Here is a 20,160-nt window from a genome sequence, read left to right as displayed (position 1 = left end):
TGAAAGTGCCCCTTAGATGATTCACATGCATTTCATGCTCCTCAGCACATATACCGATGCGCATTTCCATCTACAGGTGACAGAAACTGAGGTTGATTCCATCATTTTCTGTGGTGTGTTACGTTATTGTATGACGAGAAATGTGATTCAGTTTGATCGCTCTGCTTTAAACCATAAATGCTCAAACCCATGAAAAAGCATCAGGTTTGATGCTCCATGAATTAAATAAAATTGAATGGAGTCATATTTCAATGTATAAATGTAAGTTTTAGTTATCTGTAGTATATTATTGTCGATTGAAAAAGATTGTGTGGCTTCCGCATATTTTCACGGTAGGTCAAAAGTTTGCGTGGACTTACGCACACTTTCACGCAACGTTCATTTTAGAACATTGCACCGCAAGATTCTTTGGAGAATTTCGGCGCAGCGGGCCGCTACGCTGAAATTAGGCCGATACGCTCATTTTTTATGAGGTACCCCCCCGCCGCACTCATATTGCCTGGTGAAAACCCTGAACTTTATTCCTAAACTGTCTGTTGTGTTCCTTGGTCTTTATGATGCTATTTGAGCTTCAATGTTTTCTAATAAACTTTCAAGGCCTTCACAGAACAGCTGCATTCTACACAAGTATACTGTTTATTAATTAGGTGACCTAATTGGTTTTACAGGATTGTATTTATAGATATCAGAGTAAAGGGGTTGCTGAATCAAGAGGAGCCAGTTGAGGTGGCACGGGCATCTACAGGTCCTTCTCAAAATATTAGCATATTGTGATAAAGTTCATTATTTTCCATAATGTCATGATGAAAATTTAACATTAATATATTTTAGATTTATTGCACACTAACTGAAATATTTCTGGTCTTTTATTGTCTTAATACGGATGATTGTGGCATACAGCTCATGAAAACCCAAAATTCCTGTCTCACAAAATTAGCATATTTCATCCGACCAATAAAAGAAAAGTGTTTTTAATACAAAAAACGTCAACCTTCAAATAATCATGTACAGTTATGCACTCAATACTTGGTCGGGAATCCTTTGGCAGAAATGACTGCTTCAATGCGGCGTGGCATGGAGGCAATCAACCTGTGGCACTGCTGAGGTCTTATGGAGGCCCAGGATGCTTCGATAGCGGCCTTTAGCTCATCCAGAGTGTTGGGTCTTGAGTCTCTCAACGTTCTCTTCACAATATCCCACAGATTCTCTATGGGGTTCAGGTCAGGAGAGTTGGCAGGCCAATTGAGCACAGTGATACCATGGTCAGTAAACCATTTACCAGTGGTTTTGGCACTGTGAGCAGGTGCCAGGTCGTGCTGAAAAATGAAATGTTCATCTCCATAAAGCTTTTCAGCAGATGGAAGCATGAAGTGCTCCAAAATCTCCTGATAGCTAGCTGCATTGACCCTGCCCTTAATAAAACACAGTGGACCAACACCAGCAGCTGACACGGCACCCCAGACCATCACTGACTGTGGGTACTTGACACTGGACTTCTGGCATTTTGGCATTTCCTTCTCCCCGGTCTTCCTCCAGACTCTGGCACCTTAATTTCCGAATGACATGCAGAATTTGCTTTCATCCAAAAAAAGTAGTTTGGACCACTGAGCAACAGTCCAGTGCTGCTTCACTGTAGCCCAGGTCAGGCGCTTCTGCCGCTGTTTCTGGTTCACAAGTGGCTTGACCTGGGGAATGCGGCACCTGTAGCCCATTTCCTGCACACGCCTGTGCACAGTGGCTCTGGATGTTTCTACTCCAGACTCAGTCCACTGCTTCCGCAGGTCCCCCAAGGTCTGGAATCGGCCCTTCTCCACAATCTTCCTCAGGGTCCGGTCACCTCTTCTCGTTGTGCAGCGTTTTCTGCCACACTTTTTCCTTCCCACAGACTTCCCACTGAGGTGCCTTGATACAGCACTCTGGGAACAGCCTATTCGTTCAGAAATGTCTTTCTGTGTCTTACCCTCTTGCTTGAGGGTGTCAATAGTGGCCTTCTGGACAGCAGTCAGGTCGGCAGTCTTACCCATGATTGGGGTTTTGAGTGATGAACCAGGCTGGGAGTTTTAAAGGCCTCAGGAATCTTTTGCAGGTGTTTAGAGTTAACTCGTTGATTCAGATGATTAGGTTCATAGCTCGTTTAGAGACCCTTTTAATGATATGCTAATTTTGTGAGATAGGAATTTTGGGTTTTCATGAGCTGTATGCCAAAATCATCCATAATAAGACAATAAAAGACCTGAAATATTTCAGTTAGTGTGCAATGAATCTAAAATATATGAATTTTAAATTTTCATCATGACATTATGGAAAATAATGAACTTTATCACAATATGCTAATATTTTGAGAAGGACCTGTATACCGGATGCCTCCTGGACGCCTTCCTCGTGAGGTGTTCCATGCACGTCCCACCGGGAGGAGGCCCAGGGGACGACCCAGGACATGCTGGAGGGACTATGTCTCTTGGCTGGCCTGGGAACACCTTGCCCCCCCCCCCCCGGAGGAGCTGGAGGAGGTGTCTGCGGAGAGGGACGTCTGGGTGTCTCTGTTGAGTTTCATACAGAAGTACTACTTTGTGTTTTTCAATAAAATCATATAAAAATACATTGAAGTTTTCATTCGTAACATGTTAAAATGTGAAAAAGTCCAAGGGTAAAGAATACCATTATTTTTTTCAAACATACTTAAATATGTTTTAAAATGTATCTAAGTACATTAACATGCTTGACATCTCTTAAACAAGTGGTTTGTGTGTGTTGTTAAATAGTTTGGCATTGAATTACAACAAACACAGGGGACTTTTTGGAAACAGCTGAGCATATGTTTGCATCAAACCAACTTGGGCGCATGTTCATAGACAGCTGTGTGCCTTATTGGGGCCAGGAGTGAGAATTTACCCAGCACTCTCTCTTTCTACATGGAGTCGACAGCTACAATTTGATAGTTTGACAGTTCAATTTTACCTCCCCAGCTAAAACTCCCTGAGCCCCAATTCTTCCTCTATTGCCCATCTCTCCTTCTTTAGTCCCCTACCCCTGCTTTTCCCCTTCAGGCACTTAGTCTTGAAGAGCAATCCCATACATGTCAATCATTAATTTTTTTTCTCACCTCACAAAGGTTGGGATTGAACTTGACTCACCAGCACGTTCACTATGAAATTTTCTTTGTACACCAATCAGATCTGCCTGTCTTCATGTCGCCAGGCGGAGGTGTACATTCCAGCACGAGGCTCCTAATCTCTGTCACTGTCTGTCTTCTTCCTTCCCTCCCCTCCTGTATCCCAATCTCTTTCATGCTCCTTCCCTTTGCCCTCTCTCACATTATGTCCACCGCTATTTGTCATTGTCTCTCCTGCTGTGACACCTGCTCTATATATTACACTCACTTGTTCACTGCTTGTCTTTACTCTCTTTTCATCCAATCACTTTTTATTTTGCTTGTTTTGCTTTTGGCCCTGTTGACTTGTCTAAATACTAACCCACGGGGGCACCGCTGAGGTGTGTGTGTGTGCAATATAAACTTAAAACAACTGTGTTATTAATACATTAATATCTTTATGCAGACATTGCAATTATAAAAGGATTATGTTTATCTGTTTGTTTGCATGTATCTTTAAGACTTGGTTGACAGCAGACTGTAGAGCTAACTTTGGTAGGGTTATTTTATTGTATGATCTAATAACATCTTGTCAGTTTTTGATCCCACAAGCATTGCAGTATTAAGGAGGTCTTACAACCAGTGTCCCCACACAGTCAGAAAAAGTGTGGAATTTAATTTCAGTATTTTCAGAATCAGAATCAGAATCAGAATCAGAAAAGCTTTATTGCCAAGTACGTTTTTGGACATACAAGGAATTTGTTTTGGCGTAGTCGGTGCAATACAGTACAAATTAAACAGTATAAACATATCTACAATATAATATAAATATATGTGCACAGTTTTAAGTGAGTGAGAGTAAATATAGAGCAGTATAAGATGCAAGAGCAATACAACAGTGCAGGTGATCATTGTGCAAGTAAAGCAGTGCAAGTAAAGCAGGAGTCCAAGCTGAGCGTTAATGTAACACATAGAGTTACAGGTTACAGGTGTCCTGTCAGCAAAAAAAGGGGGGGTGTGGGGGAAAGGGAGAGTGTCAGGGTGGTTTCCGGGCTTTGTTAACAAGGCTGGTGGCAGATGGGAAAAAACTGTTCTTGTGGCGTGAGGTTTTGGTCCGGATGGACCGCAGCCTCCTGCCAGAGGGGAGAGTCTCAAAGAGTCTGTGACCGGGGTGGGAGGGATCAGCCAGAATCTTCCCTGCCCGCTTCAGGGTCCTGGAGGTGTACAGTTCCTGGAGCGACAGTAGACTGCAGCCAATCACCTTCTCAGCTGACCGAATGACACGCTGCAGCCTGCCCTTATCCTTGGCTGTAGCAGCGGCGTACCAGATGGTGATGGAGGAGGTGAGGATGGACTCAATGATGGCTGTGTAGAAGTGCACCATCATAGTCTTTGGCAGGTTGAATTTCTTCAGCTGCCGCAGGAAGAACATCCTCTGCTGGGCTTTCTTGATGAGGGAGCTGATGTTTGGCTCCCACTTGAGATCCTGGGAGATGATGGTTCCCAGGAAGCGGAAAGATTCCACAGTGTCAATTGTGGAGTCACAGAGGGTGATGGGGGCAGGTGGGGCTGGGTTCTGCCTGAAGTTCACAACCATCTCCACTGTCTTTAGAGCGTTGAGCTCAAGGTTGTTCTGGCTGCACCAGTCCAACAGATGGTCCACCTCCCATCTGTACGCAGACTCATCACCATCAGAGATGAGTCCGATCAGGGTGGTGTCGTCCGCAAACTTCAGAAGCTTGACAGACTGGTGACTGGAGGTGCAGCTGTTGGTGTACAGGGAGAAGAGCAGAGGAGAGAGAACACAGCCTTGGGGGGAACCGGTGCTGATGGTCAGGGAGTCAGAGACGTGCTTCCCCAGCCTCACGCGCTGCTTCCTGTCAGACAGGAAGTCAGTGATCCACCTGCAGGTGGAGTCGGGCACACTCAGCTGGGAGAGCTTCTCCTGTAGCAGAACTGGGACGATGGTGTTGAAGGCAGAGCTGAAATCCACAAACAGGATCCTGGCGTAGGTTCCTGTGGAGTCCAGGTTCCGGAGGATGAAGTGAAGGGCTAGGTTGACTGCATCATCTACAGACCTGTTGGCTCTGTAGGCAAACTGCAGGGGGTCAAGGAGGGGGTCGGTGATGTCTTTTAGGTGTGAGAGCACAAGGCGCTCAAAGGACTTCATCACCACAGAGGTCAGGGCGACGGGTCTGAAGTCATTAAGCCCTGTGGTCCTTGGCTTCTTGGGAACAGGGACGATGGTGGAGGACTTGAAGCAGGCTGGCACATGACATGTCTCCAGTGAGGTGTTAAAAATGTCTGTGAAGACTGGAGACAGCTGATCAGCGCAGTGCTTCAGGCTGGCTGGTGAGACAGAATCCGGACCAGCAGCTTTCCAGGGGTTCTGTCTCCTGAAGAGTTTGTTGACGTCCCTCTCCTGGATGGAAAGAGCCGTCCTCGGCGTGGGTAGGGGGCTGGTGGTGGGGAACTTCAGGGTGGGGGTTGGAGGTGCCAAGGCCCCTCTTGAGGTTGGAGAGATGGGGGTGGTGGATTGTGGCTGCAGCTGTTGGGGGGCGTCGTGGGAGATGGTTGCAGGACTGTCCCTTTGTCTTTCAAAGCGGCAGTAGAACTCGTTCAGGTCGTTGGCGAGGCGTCGGTCGTTGATGGAGTGGGGGGCTTTCGGCTTGTAGTTGGTGATTTGCTTGAGCCCTTTCCAGACAGACGCAGAGTCGTTGGCTGAGAACTGGTTTTGGAGCTTCTCAGAGTACAGTCGTTTGGCCTCTTTCACTGCCTTGCCAAACTTGTACTTTGCCTCTCTGTATATGTCTTTGTCCCCACTCCTGAAGGCCTTTTCCTTATCCAGTCTTAACCTTCTGAGTTTAGCTGTGAACCAGGGTTTGTCGTTGTTGTAACTCACCCTGGTGTATGATGGTACACAGCTGTCCTCACAGAAGCTGATGTAGGAAGTCACAGCCTCTGTGTACTCGTCCAGACTGTTGGTAGTAGTCCTGAACACATCCCAGTCTGTACAGCCTAAACACGCCTGGAGATTCTCCACAGCCTCACTGCTCCACTTCCTTGTCGTCCTCACAACAGGTTTGCAGAGCTTTAGTTTCTGCCTGTATGCAGGAATCAGGTGGACCATGATGTGGTCGGATTGGCCCAGTGCAGCACGTGGGACGGCGTGATAAGCGTCTCTGATGGTGGTGTAACAGTGATCCAGAATGTTGTCCTCTCTGGTCGGACATTTTATAAACTGTCTATATTTGGGGAGTTCGTGGGTGAGATTACCTTTGTTAAAGTCGCCAACGACGATAACTAAGGAGTCCGGGTTGGTCCGCTCCACACTCAGTATCTGGTCGGCGAGCATGCGCTGTGCGACCTGCACGTTAGCTTGCGGCGGGATGTAAACACCGACCAGGATGAACGAACCGAACTCACGGGGGGAATAGAAAGGCTTACAGTTTATGATGAAGGCTTCCAGGTCTGGAGAACAGTGCTGCTGAATCACTGTCACGTCGTTGCACCAACCACTGTTGAGGTAAAAACAGATTCCTCCACCTTTCGCTTTGCCGGAGAGTTCCGTGTCTCTGTCCGCTCTGTAGAGCTGGAATCCTGCCAGCTGCAGCGCAGAGTCCGGTATTAATCCACACAGCCACGTCTCCGTGAAGCACAAAACTGCCGATGAATAAAAGTCCCTGTTTTTCCCCAACAACAGTTGTAGTTCCTCCATTTTGTTGGGAAGTGAGCGCACGTTAGAGAGAAATATTCCAGGTAACGGTGTTCGTAGTCCACGCTGGCGAAGACGTACCAGCACCCCAGCCCGTTTCCCTCTCTTCCGGCGTTTCACCGCGTGAACAAAGGTGAGCGCACCTTTGACCAGAATGTCCATAAATTCCAGAGCAGTAGGCAGAAAAGTGGGAAATAACTCCTCTGGTGTAGTAGCCCTGATGTTCATGAGTTCTTCTCTGGTGAAAGAGCTCCGGGTACCATCACAGAAGACCGTTTTAAAGCAAAAAACAAAACAAAACAATGCGCACCAACACGCCGAGGCGACCATCTGCGGCGCCATCTTGTTATACTGTAGTTGTGGCTCCAAGTCTTAATAAGTATGGAAAAAGAAAATTAGTATGGAAAAAGTATTTTCTCCTGACTTTTTGTCAAAATGTGTTTTTCCTTTTTTCTCTCATCCTTCTGTTGGGATTATGATTATTGATTAATTAATATTTATCAATAATTATAATTTAAAATCATAATTTGAGAAAATTAATTTCTTAACCAAAAATCCTCATTTATGAATCGAAACCAGAGATGTCTTCTGGTGTTGTAATTGTGGCTCTTTGATAATTACAACCGTTAAATACTCAGTAATAATTGATAACTATTACCAGAGATGTCCCGTTTCTGCCGAAACGTGGGGAACTTTTAACCTTATTTTGACTGACATATCACTCTTGCACAAAATAAACATAAACGACTTCTCTTTATCTACGTGAATCTTTATTGAATCAACCACATGATCCACCTCGCTATTCCAATTTAATAATATTCACCTAATCAAACATGCAAAGTTCTACACAAAAGGGTAAAATATCTAACTAAACAAAATAAAACAAAACAGTAATGGATGTGTATGGAATCAACCAGCAGTTATGGCCAAAGTGATAATATGTCAAGGGAATATGGTGTTGAAAGAAGCTTTGGGAGCGCAGCCCGCCAGAAAGTGTAGCTCAGATCATAAACCTTCCCCCCAGCAAGGTTGTAAACCCAGAGGACAAAGGATAATTAAACTTTTGGCGGCAAGCCAGTCAGCAGTAAAGTTGAAGACAAAGAAAATGGTTGATTTTCACCATAAGGTTATTATAGCAGTCCAGTTTAACAGCGCACCTGCGCGCAGGTGTTCGCACTGTTAAAGTACAATCTCGCGAGACTCGGCAGCCTCAGAAAACAACCGTAATCACATTTCAAAAGAACAATGGCATGCACATACAATTCAGAACACATTAGACTCTAAGTGGCGATTCTACATTGCATTAAATCTCCTCTATCCTGCCTAAGCTATTCCTAATAAAGAAATAAAAATAAAAGGTGGATTTTACTTGTTGAAGTCTTCCTTCTGGGGCAGCGAGTGAGAGGAAAAAACAACAAGGGGGGTGAAGAGTTCCACGCGTCCGCGGATGCCCCAAGAAAGTGGTCAATCTCCGTCTTTTGGCCTCCTTGGCGAAAAGGAAAAATTTGATCTGCAGTTGACTAGAACCAAGCAAGGAGGGAAAGTTGCATCTCCTTGAAACTACGTGGTTTTTGTTTACGTGTTAAACTCACGTCTTTGATCGGCAAAGCGAAATTTCTGGCCTTCTCATTCCAGAAACATCTTTCATGAATTTTTCCTTTGTCCAACGAAGGAGAATAAATGAAGAATCCACGTGGGACCTGTTCTTCTCCAGAGAGAGATGCTTCAGATGTTGGTCCGGTATCCAACGTGAAAGCGCTTCTTTCAAACGTTCGCCTTCCTATATTACCTCCTGTGATGTCAGACCTGGGACGGCCCCCGTCATATCAGCCGCAGTGGCCGCTGGGTTTTGTAGGACAGACTATCCTGTGGTACAAAATGGCCGATGACGTTGGAAAGGCATAGTGGCGTCCAGTAACGTGCAAATGGTCCAATATTCAGCAAACAAGTGGTCCAACACTTCCTCCCTTCACTATGTCCTTCCTTCCTTTCTTTCTTGTGCATGTACCTCTGTTCTTTTATGTTGGGGTCATACCTTTCTCTTTTCTTTTTTTATTTCTTGTCATAGTTTCCTTCCCATTTGTAACTTATAAATAAACTTCCTTTATTTCCTTTTTTTGTCATTCGTTCATTTTTCTCTATCGTTTGCTCTTGTATTTTCTTATTTCCTTCACATCCTGCCTATCATTCTTCCCTTGTAGTTTTTGCATGTTTCACATTCATAGCTGCCCACTATAAAAATGTGTCATAAATTCAAAGTTATTCTTAGTATTTTATCTTTAAAAATGAACATAAATTACTGAGAACTCTGGGTATTTGAGTCTGGAAAAGCATGTAATTTATTCATGAAAAATGCATGGGACTATGCACTACCTTAAGTATAATGTCAACCATATATTTGTATTGTGTAATGAGGGGATAAATTATCTGCTAGATTAAATTTCTTTATTATCATTATTTTGCAGGATCTTGAAACACATTTGTCAATGTTTTTTTAGATTTATGTTTTTAGACTTGTTTAACTTTCTGTTTATACTTTATTTCTTCACAGTTTATGTATGTTAATCTATGATCTATTGTAGGTTTTGTCCCCTCTGTCTGATTCTATCCTGGCAGAGAAGACTGTGACAGTGCTGGATGACAAGGTACATTAACATGTAGTTTAGTTTAGGTACATGTTTTCATTGAAATCTTTTCATTACTGTGATGCTGGATAATTTTTCTTACTTTGTTCTTTAAAGTTGATCAAAGTTTCTATGAACCTTTAATTAGTATTCCATTTATTTCCCTGGTATGTGAATACACCACCGCATTGAAAAAAATAATGTCTTGCCTTTGACACATCTTTTTACAATTTAATTTGTTGGTGTGTGTAGCATTGATTATAGCACTAATGTTAGCACTTATAAACACTGCTTAGCTTAAATTGAGGAAACAATATTTAGAATATTTAGAGAGTTCAGCAACAAATTACTATCCTTCCAAAGGTGCTTAAATCAGCAATTGAATTAATTAATTGAATTAACTTTCAGTTACATAATTCTAATGTGACTTTTGAAATATATTTTCATTTATTCATTGAAAACAAGTGGAAGTCCAACATTTCTGTTAGCCTTTATGAATTATACAATGAATTATACATGTTTTTGTAGGTAACAATAACAGACCTGGGAGTCCAGCTGGTTGCATCTTTGTCTCTCAGTATGACTGCAAGTCCTGGAAATTACCAAGCTATACAGCTAACAACCACAGCCACAGACCTGCTTCACACACGTAAACAGGTAAGGATTGCTTTATTTCTGCAAATACATTTATACATTCAGTCATGTGTAGACATCCGACAGTCATCTGGGGACAGTCTAGAGTTATATAGTTCCTTGGCAACTTTTAGTTGTGTTGTGCTGACAATAAACAAATTGGTGAATTGGTGAAGCAGGGATTTGACCCATAGCCCAAATATCCAAGTTGCAAGTACTAATATTTGCATGTTGAGTCTCTTGGTATGTGTTGGTAGATTGAAGTGTAGATGTGTCTCTGTATCTGGCCTATATAGTAAAAATATGCTTTTTATTTTAGTTATATTGACAACAACACTGTTAGGTCACCAATGTCTCAATAAATTACAAGCATGAATTATTCTTAAAAAGGCAGATGAGCAAAGAGCTAATCAGGCATACAAAGACAGACGATTCATGTTCTTGAGACCCCCTCTAGACAATAGTCCTGTTGTATCCAAAAAAGTCCTGTTGCATCATTTATTCTTTTTATGTAATGGTTGTCTTGTTATGCATCAAAAACAATCTTAATATTTTCTACAGCAAATTAGAGTCAAATTATTTGTAAAGTAGGTTTATAGTTTTTGATATAAGGTGTCTGCTACATCGGGATAAAGGTGCAATGAAAGCAGTGAAAGATAATAAAAGATACACCTCGAACAACCAAGACCTTAAAATATCTCATTATTGACATTATTGTTTGAATGCAGTGTTATCAGTTAAACGTTTGATCATTTATATTCTGACCAATTTAATATAATTAGGAGCATGAATGTTCCCCAATAAAGGTACAATTGCCATTTAAAGTTCACGTAATGCAGAGTTAATGGTGTATTTTTCCATGGACAATGGCTAAAATACATTGAACACAATTTGCTGTGATTAGTCTGTGGAAACCCTGGAACTTAATCTATCCTGTTTTATTTTTCTCACACAGGAAGCTGTAGTGAGTGCGTGGATTCATTACAGTGATGGCTCAGTGACACCTCTTGATATCTATGATCCCAAGGATTTTCTTCTCTCAGCTGTCTCATTGGATGAGAACATCATCTCTGTAACCAACCAGGTTAAAACACTTCTGTTCAAATTCTATAACACTCTTTATGGCACTTCTACCAAACATAACAAGTCCATATCTGTTCATTTTCCCATTATTGGACTGTCAAATAGGAGCAGCACGGGCCAATTATAGTTGCTGAGGGTGATGGACAAGGCCCGCTGTTTCGTGTGGAGATGGTCATTTCTGAGACTTGCCAGAAGTCCAAGAGAAAGAGTGTGCTCGCATCTGGAGTTGGTAATGTGGTAGTTAAGTTTGGAGCAAACAACGAGGAGAGGGGTATACCGGAGGATGGCGGAGGGTTGGAAAACAGCACCAGTGACCAAAGCACAAATAACGGAGGAGAATGGAATTCCAAGAGTGTGGCTGTAGACCGAGAGGAAGGAGCCATGAGGAAGGTGGGAGGATTATTTTGGATATTTTTAAAAAATCATTGCTATTATCCATTAAATGAAGATTATATTAGTTTTACCTAGTTCTGTCAAAACTCAGCTTCAAAAAAGTTATACTTCCGAATTTCAGCCTTGAGTAAAGCAAAGACTTCTACTGAGATGATAGTTTTTTTCCTTTTGTATACTAAACAAATAAAACTAAATTGAAACTGAAACATGGCAATATCTTTATTTCCATTCATCAGGTTAGCACAACAACTAAAAGCACAGTTATCCACCGTGCTTCAGGTGGAAGAGCCGCCAGTGGTCATGGAGGGGACTATAGTAAGAACCCTGTACAAGTGGAGGTTACAGGAACTGGGAACGGTGAGCTGACCCAGACCACAAGAGGCCTGTCAGACCTTGAAATTGGGATGTATGCTCTTCTCGGAGTATTCTGTCTGGCAATACTGGTCTTCCTCATCAACTGTGTCAGCTTTGCATTCAGGTAATACAATATAAAAGTTATAACTAAAATGAAAAGCAAAACCAACTTTACAAAAACTTAAGAATTCATGTAACGTATCCCCTCTAGTTATTTGAAAGAGTTGAAACCCTTCTTTTACAAGATACATTTTGTCAGTTTGTTTTGCGAATATAATTTTTAGTTTTTTTTTGTTTTGGGTTGTTTGGATTCACTCTGTTTTGTTTTCTGTGAATTTGTGCATCTTTCTTCCCACTGAACCAGTTCCAAACCTTGTTTGGAACTGGTTCTTTTCTTTCTGCTCTCGGTGGAGGACGCTTTTTCTCTGTCTCCCGCACCCTCCCATATCTGCCCTGCTTCAGCTCTGTGTATTATCTTCTTTTTGGAGCCTCTTTTTGCATATCTTCCAAAATTCTGAGTTAAGGATTTGGTCAGCTGGTCTCTCAATGCAATTGATAAAATTTTCTCGACCAGAAGACAGGGTGAAGGGGAAACCTCTTGTCCAGACGGGACGTTTTTCTCCGGATACACAATGTACTCCTGGCAGAAGTGGAGGATTGTGTGTTTGTCGATAATGTCAGTCGAGGATGTCGAAGACGTGCATATAGTTGGATGTTTGATATCAGGATTTCTTCTTTTTGGAGTCGGCAGTTACCTGGCATATCGAGAAATTCAAAAAACGTCAGCAGCTGTTCTGGCAATTGTAAGGCTGCCTGGTATGTATAATGGGATCTGCAGAGTGATCAACACTCAGACTGAGATGTTACGTGAGCTGAATCGCAGACTGGATGTGATCCCTACACAGGATCGCAAGCAGGTTGTGGTTCCTGGACTGAGGGGTGAAATGGGATAAATCTTGGAGAAAGTTGTTCGCTCGGATCTGGCGAAAGACCAGGAATTTGGCTGTGCCTTTAAGGCACCATTTGTTTGACTGATTGATAGTGCAAAACTGAAACTTCTTTTCCTTGTATTACCAACAGCCGTTGTGATCGATTAAAAATAATAAACAAATGTTTCTTTGAACACTCAGCTATTTTAAAAATGTATAATTTAATTCAGTAATAATGAAATAAACTGAATCGAATTGAAGACACATGATATTGGGCAACTGAGAACATAATAACATTTTAGAAAAAATGTTTTGGAACCAAGAATCCCAATTTATGTGGTTTTCACATACAGAGTAAAGGTTTCAAAAATCACAAACAGTGTTTTAAAAAAATGAGTGAAATACTCCAGCCAAGGTTTAACTAGTCCCACTGTTATGGGATTTTCATTATGTCAGTGGTATTTTACACCGTTGCTAATACCCACAGAGGTTTAAAAATATATGTTTTACAAATAGAATACAGCTATTTAAATCTCAAATTGTGCTTTAAAGAACCTTTATTTTGTGTAGTATTAGTCAGTACTAGTACCAGTCTAATGCCTCTTTTCCAGTAGTCCCTGCTCTACTCGACTCGGAATGGGTCAGCTCTACATGGCATCTCAATTCGGGCAGGATTGTCAATAGCAAGGCAGCCCCACAGTCTGAAAAAGTAACGTGATGTGATTTGTTTGTGACACAAACACAACAACAGCCTTGAAGGCTGCTCAGTCTATAGCTGTTGTCAGACACAGAGGAAAAAGAGCCAGAGCAGGATGCGGACAGGAGGGCAAAACACTTGAGAAGTACAGAGAACAGCGGGATCATGTACACAATAAGCACAGTGTAAAACAATTTAACGGTTGGAGATATTAGTTAAAATACGCCATGACTAGTGACCAATCAGTGACCGACCACCTTCTGATGTTGTGTTTTCAGAATGTGTCGGCTCGCTTGGAACCACAAGCCAGCAGGTTCTAAAAGTAGTAACGGTTCCATGTAACCATTACTAATGGAAGGGCCTATATAGGGAGTAGAGGTGTACAGAACCCTGCTGATAAGGGACTAGTGGAAAAGGGGCATTGGACATTTACATATTGAACTCAATCAGAGATGATCAGGTACATTCGACAAACTTAATCATTCACATTTACGCAAATTGTTGAACTTCTTTCAGTGGCAGCACTGAAATATCAGCGCTTTAGTTCAGCTCCACACAACGCTCTCTTCTCCTGTGGGAACACAAGAAACTGTTAATCCTTGTTTACGCTATAAAAAATATGTTAGCACCAGATCCATGTTAGTTTTAAACACCATTTATTTTATATAGAATAAATCTTTAAATGTGCTCCTCAGTAGTAACATTTATTTGTATCAACATCAAATTGACAGGCAAATGAAAGCACACATTGGCAAACTGAAGATAAGCAACCACAATAAAATAAAAATAACTGCATGACTGAATCAAAAGTACACACTTCCATAAAGAATATTAACACAACGAAGTGTGGTCTTTTCTATTGTACTGCCAAACAGGGAAATGACACTTTTAAATTATGTATTTTTTCTTTTTTTATATTACTCCACTTATTGTTTTTTCCCTAATTAAGATAGTTAAGACATTGTCATATTGTAAATAATCATATATTTTTCTCTTAACTAGAAAGGAGCCTGTGCCTTCCAAAATGTTGCCACGGTTTTGAAAATGGTATCTAGTAATTTTCTTAATATCGGTATTTAGCTTTAGTATCATGACAAAGCCAGTCCAAACTAATTAGAAAAAAAAACAATGGAAACAACATTTGGACTCAGTAAGAAGCTATGAACAGATGCTAACTTCATTGTCTTAACGGTAATAGTTAGCTAGTCACCATATTCACAGAGTGCATACAAATTATTACATAGTTAATACGAATTCATCTGTAACCATTTCTTTTTTAAACTAGTATCCAAAACGCTTAATTTTCCTTTGAAATGAATAAATTATTTTTTTAACTGAATTGAATGAAGTGTTCTCTGCCACTTCCATCAACACAACAAAGAATTTTTAAAACATCCTTTCTTGCTCCAAAATAAGAGTCTCAAACAGAAATACAAAAATACAAAAAGTTGCCAAGCTTTATCAACTCACCTTCCTGTCTGGGGCTAATAATACTAGATGACACGTACTTTACCAGACAAATTCAACTCACATGTGGAAAGCAACTATTTAGAGATTTCCTTTGACCAGAAATATAGTTGAAAAATTGTGATGTTTTATTATGACAATATAAAATAACACTTGGTATATGGTATATGCCTACTTACATCACACCATTTTTGTTTATCAGATGATTTTAGTCAAGAGTTTCTTGTGTATGTTAACATGAATCGGTTAAAAACTGAAAGTACAAAGCCTTAGGACATTACAAATTCCAGCTTAATTATTGACAATCTTTATTTACCTTCACTAAAGCCAAATTATCTGTTTTTTCTTTAGGTATCGTCACAAGCAGGTGCCTGTACTGGAAGCAGGCGGTAACATGAACCATGCCCATGACTGGGTGTGGCTTGGCACTGAGGGTGACCTTTTGGCTGACCATGCAGACCAATGCCAGGGCCTACCAGATGAATGCACTACCATCATTGACAGAAACGAAGGAGGATATGAGGAGAGCAAGTACCTTCTTAATGGTGTTGGAAACACTTTGGTCATGGGTGTAGGCACTGGCATGGGCACAATAAGAGGGGGAGGTGGCACAGGTGGACTTCGGGGAATGGCCCATGGACAGACCTTGCCAAGGTCTATCCCAGAACCCCATCAGTGCCTTTCTGCAATCACTACTGGTGGCAAAGTTGCCACTGGGCAAACAGAGCATCTGAATAACTCTCCCAGAGCTGCTGCAGCAGCTGCAGTTGCCGCTGCCAAACGCAAACGAGTCAAATTCACATCCTTTGCCACTGTTTTGCCCAATGATAATTCAAGTGGTGGTGGCCCATATGTTAATTCCTCAGTTCTTGTGACCAATGGGAATGAGGATGACATCAAATGGGTGTGCCAGGATATGGACCTGGGTCAGTCTGAAATCAGAACCTACATGGAGAGGCTACAAGACAATCTGTGACAGGCTGGGAAAGAAACTAAGCAATAGAAAGGCAGAGGATATGTGCTGGAGAAAAGATGGACGACGAGTACAATTCACCTGTGATGCCTTTGCAGTGGATTAATCAAGAGTCAAGTGAACGGAATAATGTGAGAGCACTAAACAGAAAAAAGTATAACATGAAGGTTTTGGACACAGCTTAAGGGTTGCTTATCTTTGGCTTCCCTAAAGCAAGTCAAAGTATAAAGTCATCACTAGTTCACACTAAAAGTAACAGTAGCAAACAATAAGTAACATTGAGAGTTTGTTTTGTGTTACTTATTGTGAAAATCATAGTGTAAAAATCAATAATGGTAACTATTGGGTTATGAGTGTTTACTTTCAGAAAACCAGTAAACAACTGTATTCATATGTTATCGATTCAATGGACAAACTTTTGTAAGCCACTATACATTTGAACAAAGATGTTGAGTAACTCTGATCTTGCAATGACGTCAAGTCTTTTTTTTTACTCATTATTTATTGCCATTGTTGGCAATGGCTGTTGAGTAGATATTCTGTTTTAAAATATAAGCAGTTTTTCTGTCAGGACTGCTGAATGGTTAACCAACCATTAACTAAAATCTCGGTTGTTGATTTATCATTTCCCCAATTTCATTTTGGTGTAACTCATGAGCATAATGTGAGTTATGACATATATAAATGTATTTTAGGTATTCAACACTAAATGGTAAATTTTATATAGCACCTTTCCAGTCATACAGACCGCTCAAAGCGCTTTACACTAGAGCCACATTCACCCAATCGCACTCACTAACGCTCACACATTCATACACCGATACGCAGATCGGTAGGCAATTTGAGGTTAAGTGCCTTGCCCAGGGGCACATCGACATACAGCAGGAGGAAGCTGGAATCGAACCCACAACCTTCCGATTGCAAGACGACTACTCTTCCCACAGTCGCCTCCACAAAATTTTCTTATTTTGGAGTCAGTAAATGGGAAAAATCTGCCCTTTATTCACGCCATCACACTATTTCCACAAAGACCAACTATGAGAATTTAAAGAGGACAAGCCACGAGAAAGACTGTTTCATCCTTGAGTCCAAAACATGGGTTTTATTCTTGCACAATTAAAAATAAGAAAAGACACAGGACATTTTTTAACAGGCCTCATGCACCCAGTGACCATCAGGCCATCACAAACAATGGCAACATCCCCTTGTCTCTCTCCTCATCTGTTATTAAACAGCTGTGTGACCCAGAACAAATAATGGAATATGATCAGATACATTCTGCAATCCAAAAGAGGGCAAAGTGAAAAGGAAAGGGCTTGGACTTTGCAAAACCTGGCTAAAAACTTGATGAGGACTTACAATGAAGAGCCAGGCAGAAAGGAGTTTGTGCAGTACATGGAATTATCAGGACGAAACGAATGACATTACAGTGTGACTGAAAAAGAACAACTAATAGAAATGGCCTAAAACAAATATAGGAAAAATCCTTTTCATGTTTTCATAAAAATATTTTTCCTTCTGTTTCTACTTTTTGATAAATGTTTCATTATGTTTTCTCTTGTTTTTCAAAGTGAAGAAAAAATTCAAATTGTAGCTTTTAATTTTAGATGTTTATTAAGATTTTAAGAATATATTATTCTTTCCTTTTAGACACTGTTTCTATTTATTTAAAATTGACATTTGAGAGGGTGAGGAAGGAAAGAAATGCCAAGGACAAAGACCGCGAGTAATGGACAGTATCTTGGTGAATGATAGCACATCAAAGAATAAGATAGGAAGACAGAGCAGGCAGAGGTTGCCTCACCTTCGTTACGCTCAGGTGACCAGTCATGAAGAATCCGACAACAAAAAGGAGAACTGTAAGATTGTTTAGATTGCAATATTTATTTATAAACATGTTATCGTTTCAGAGTACACTGTATGTTGTAAATAAATAAACATGCTTTAAAGTGCTTGTGAATAAGATTGGAGGTCACTACCCAACAAATTGGAGATATTTTGTACATTTTATGGTGCAAATGACAGTACAGAATATTATCTACAGTTTCACCACAATGTAAAAATGATCCTAATGGTTCTTTTTTCTAAAGTTGTGCCTGTCTGTGTTTGAAGTATTGAACTAATTCTTGCCTTTGTACAGGATAGGAATCATTTTTCTCCTATAATGAGATGTAAAAATGGAGGCACTCCATCAAACGTTATACTTATTGTCTCTTAAGAATATTGTGCCTGCAAGGTCCATTTCATGAAGAAAACAAAACCAAATGTTACAATGTTCATCAGTGGGCACCAAGGGATCTCTCTTTTTATCTATTTGATGGTGAATAAACATTATACTTTCACATTAATCACTGAAATTACAACCTAAAGTACTGGATTTTAAAACGGCAAGAATTGTGAAAAAAACCTAAACTTGATGAAAAAGCAACTAAAATGGGCTGGGGAGCCTACACCAAAGCAATACATATTTTGACTGATTGCTATCTTGTATAGTCTGGACACATTACTGTATCTAGCATACTCAAAAATAAAAAGTCTGCTGTGATGAAAAAGAAAAAGTCCAACAAGTTTAAGTTAACAGTTGCTGATGGTTCAGTTGTTGCATTATTTTTTTTTTCAGATGGAAAAACCTTTTTGACATTAAAAATACTGTGAGAATAATCACATTTTAAAGCCTTCTTCACCTACTGTATCTGTTTTGAACATCAAAATTATTTAAATGCAAACCACAAAAATTCATGGGGATTTTCAAGAGAATATGTTGAGGTTATTTATGCTTTTGTTTAAATCTGCCAAAATGCAGATAAACTATATGCAGCCTGAAAAGTAAGAAAGGGATTCAAAGTTGAAAGGTTTGCTTAGGCCTCCATCATATGGATGCCCAACTGTCTGTAGCACCTCCATGACCATTTCAGTGTGAAGGCAATCATGACACGACTGTGCCCTTTTGCATTGGCAAAACAAGTTTTTCATCTTATCCTTGTCCCTCTCCTTCCACTTCTTTAGTAATCACAATGTCTATACATTTTTAAAAGTTTTTTGTCTAAAGGTGATTTTTTAATGTGTTTTAAGATCTAAATTTAGTCCCTATCTAATCTTAGACTGAACAGTGAGAGTGTGTTAGTTTCAAACTAAGGAACCTCCTGATAATAATCGCAGCGTCATCACCAGGTGAAATATTTAATTATACGTTATACAATGCACAGATAAGACATAGGTACAGGACTCTCGGCAAAGGCTAATGGTTTAGTTGTTGTATTAATTAGTAGTTCACATCTTTTTTATAAACTATAAAGCCCTGTGCAAATTTCAAGACAACTTTTGTACTTCTCAGATCGTTTTGCCTGAAATAATACAAAATAAATTATAAAATTCTCTGTGTTTTGCTCTAACTCAGAACACAACTTACGCTTCCTGTATTTATTTGGCACTCCACCACTGGACAAATCGGACCAATAAACAGAATGAATGTTCTTGCATAGCTTGTAGTGACAAGTTTTGTTTTGCTTTGCTCTGTGTGAAAAGAAACCAAACCATTGTGAAAAAATTGCAATTTAACAAACTCAACAACTTATTTGTACCAAAGTAAACCAATTATAGGTTTTAAAACACCAGTTAGGTTGTTTGAACTCCATACTGCATTCAAGTTAAAATGTACACTAGATTATCTATATAGAAATAACTCACCATAGTCCTATTTAGCACCTCATATTTAACATCCTTGATCATTTTAAAACAACTTAACTTTTGTACATCAGTTTTATCCAATTATTCTGACTAAAACCCGTGTTATAAAGTCAAATTTCTATCAAAAAATGTGAGCACTTTCTTTATCTGTAAAAGCTAAGTATAAAATCAGAGGTGACTCTCTGCAGTGTGGGCAACTATTTCTATTTATGTGCTTTAGTGTCTCTCCTCTAAACTGTAACTGAGCAGGCTTAAGAACCTAAGAGTAACTAAGACTGAACATGATCTGATCTTCAAAAGATTTGCGTGTACAAAACCTCACGCAAACCTGTTTGCGTCACCAAAGCTGATCTACAAACGAGGTGGTAATCAGATTGTCTGTGCAAAATCAGCGGAACTGTGGGCACAAACTTTTTAGCATGTCTGTCTTCATGAATGTGCAAAACGTACGATAATGACCCAAATGGGCAATTTCATGGGAGGAGGATGTGCAAATGTCATCCCTAACCACCCG

At 40.4% G+C, this 20,160-nt stretch overlaps 1 protein-coding gene across 1 annotated transcript in view; it reads left to right on the top strand.

Annotated features, from left to right (window-relative positions):
- The window catches only part of si:dkey-215k6.1 (transmembrane protein 132D), a 431,446-nt gene extending 412,083 nt beyond the window's left edge, over positions 1-19,363 (top strand). The window contains exons 11-16 of the mRNA XM_047381596.1: positions 9,389-9,451; positions 9,959-10,087; positions 11,019-11,147; positions 11,252-11,536; positions 11,776-12,017; positions 15,338-19,363. Of these exons, the coding sequence (XP_047237552.1) occupies positions 9,389-9,451; positions 9,959-10,087; positions 11,019-11,147; positions 11,252-11,536; positions 11,776-12,017; positions 15,338-15,962 (1,473 nt within the window). The 3' untranslated portion in view covers positions 15,963-19,363. The remainder of the gene's footprint in view (positions 1-9,388; positions 9,452-9,958; positions 10,088-11,018; positions 11,148-11,251; positions 11,537-11,775; positions 12,018-15,337) is intronic.
- The last annotated feature ends 797 nt before the right edge of the window (positions 19,364-20,160 follow it).

This window comes from Girardinichthys multiradiatus, chromosome 12 (assembly GCF_021462225.1).
Source record: "Girardinichthys multiradiatus isolate DD_20200921_A chromosome 12, DD_fGirMul_XY1, whole genome shotgun sequence".
NCBI classification, from domain to species: Eukaryota; Metazoa; Chordata; class Actinopteri; order Cyprinodontiformes; family Goodeidae; genus Girardinichthys; species Girardinichthys multiradiatus.
The sequence above is the reverse complement of the archived record's forward strand: the minus strand, read 5'-3'. Positions and strand labels throughout refer to the sequence as shown.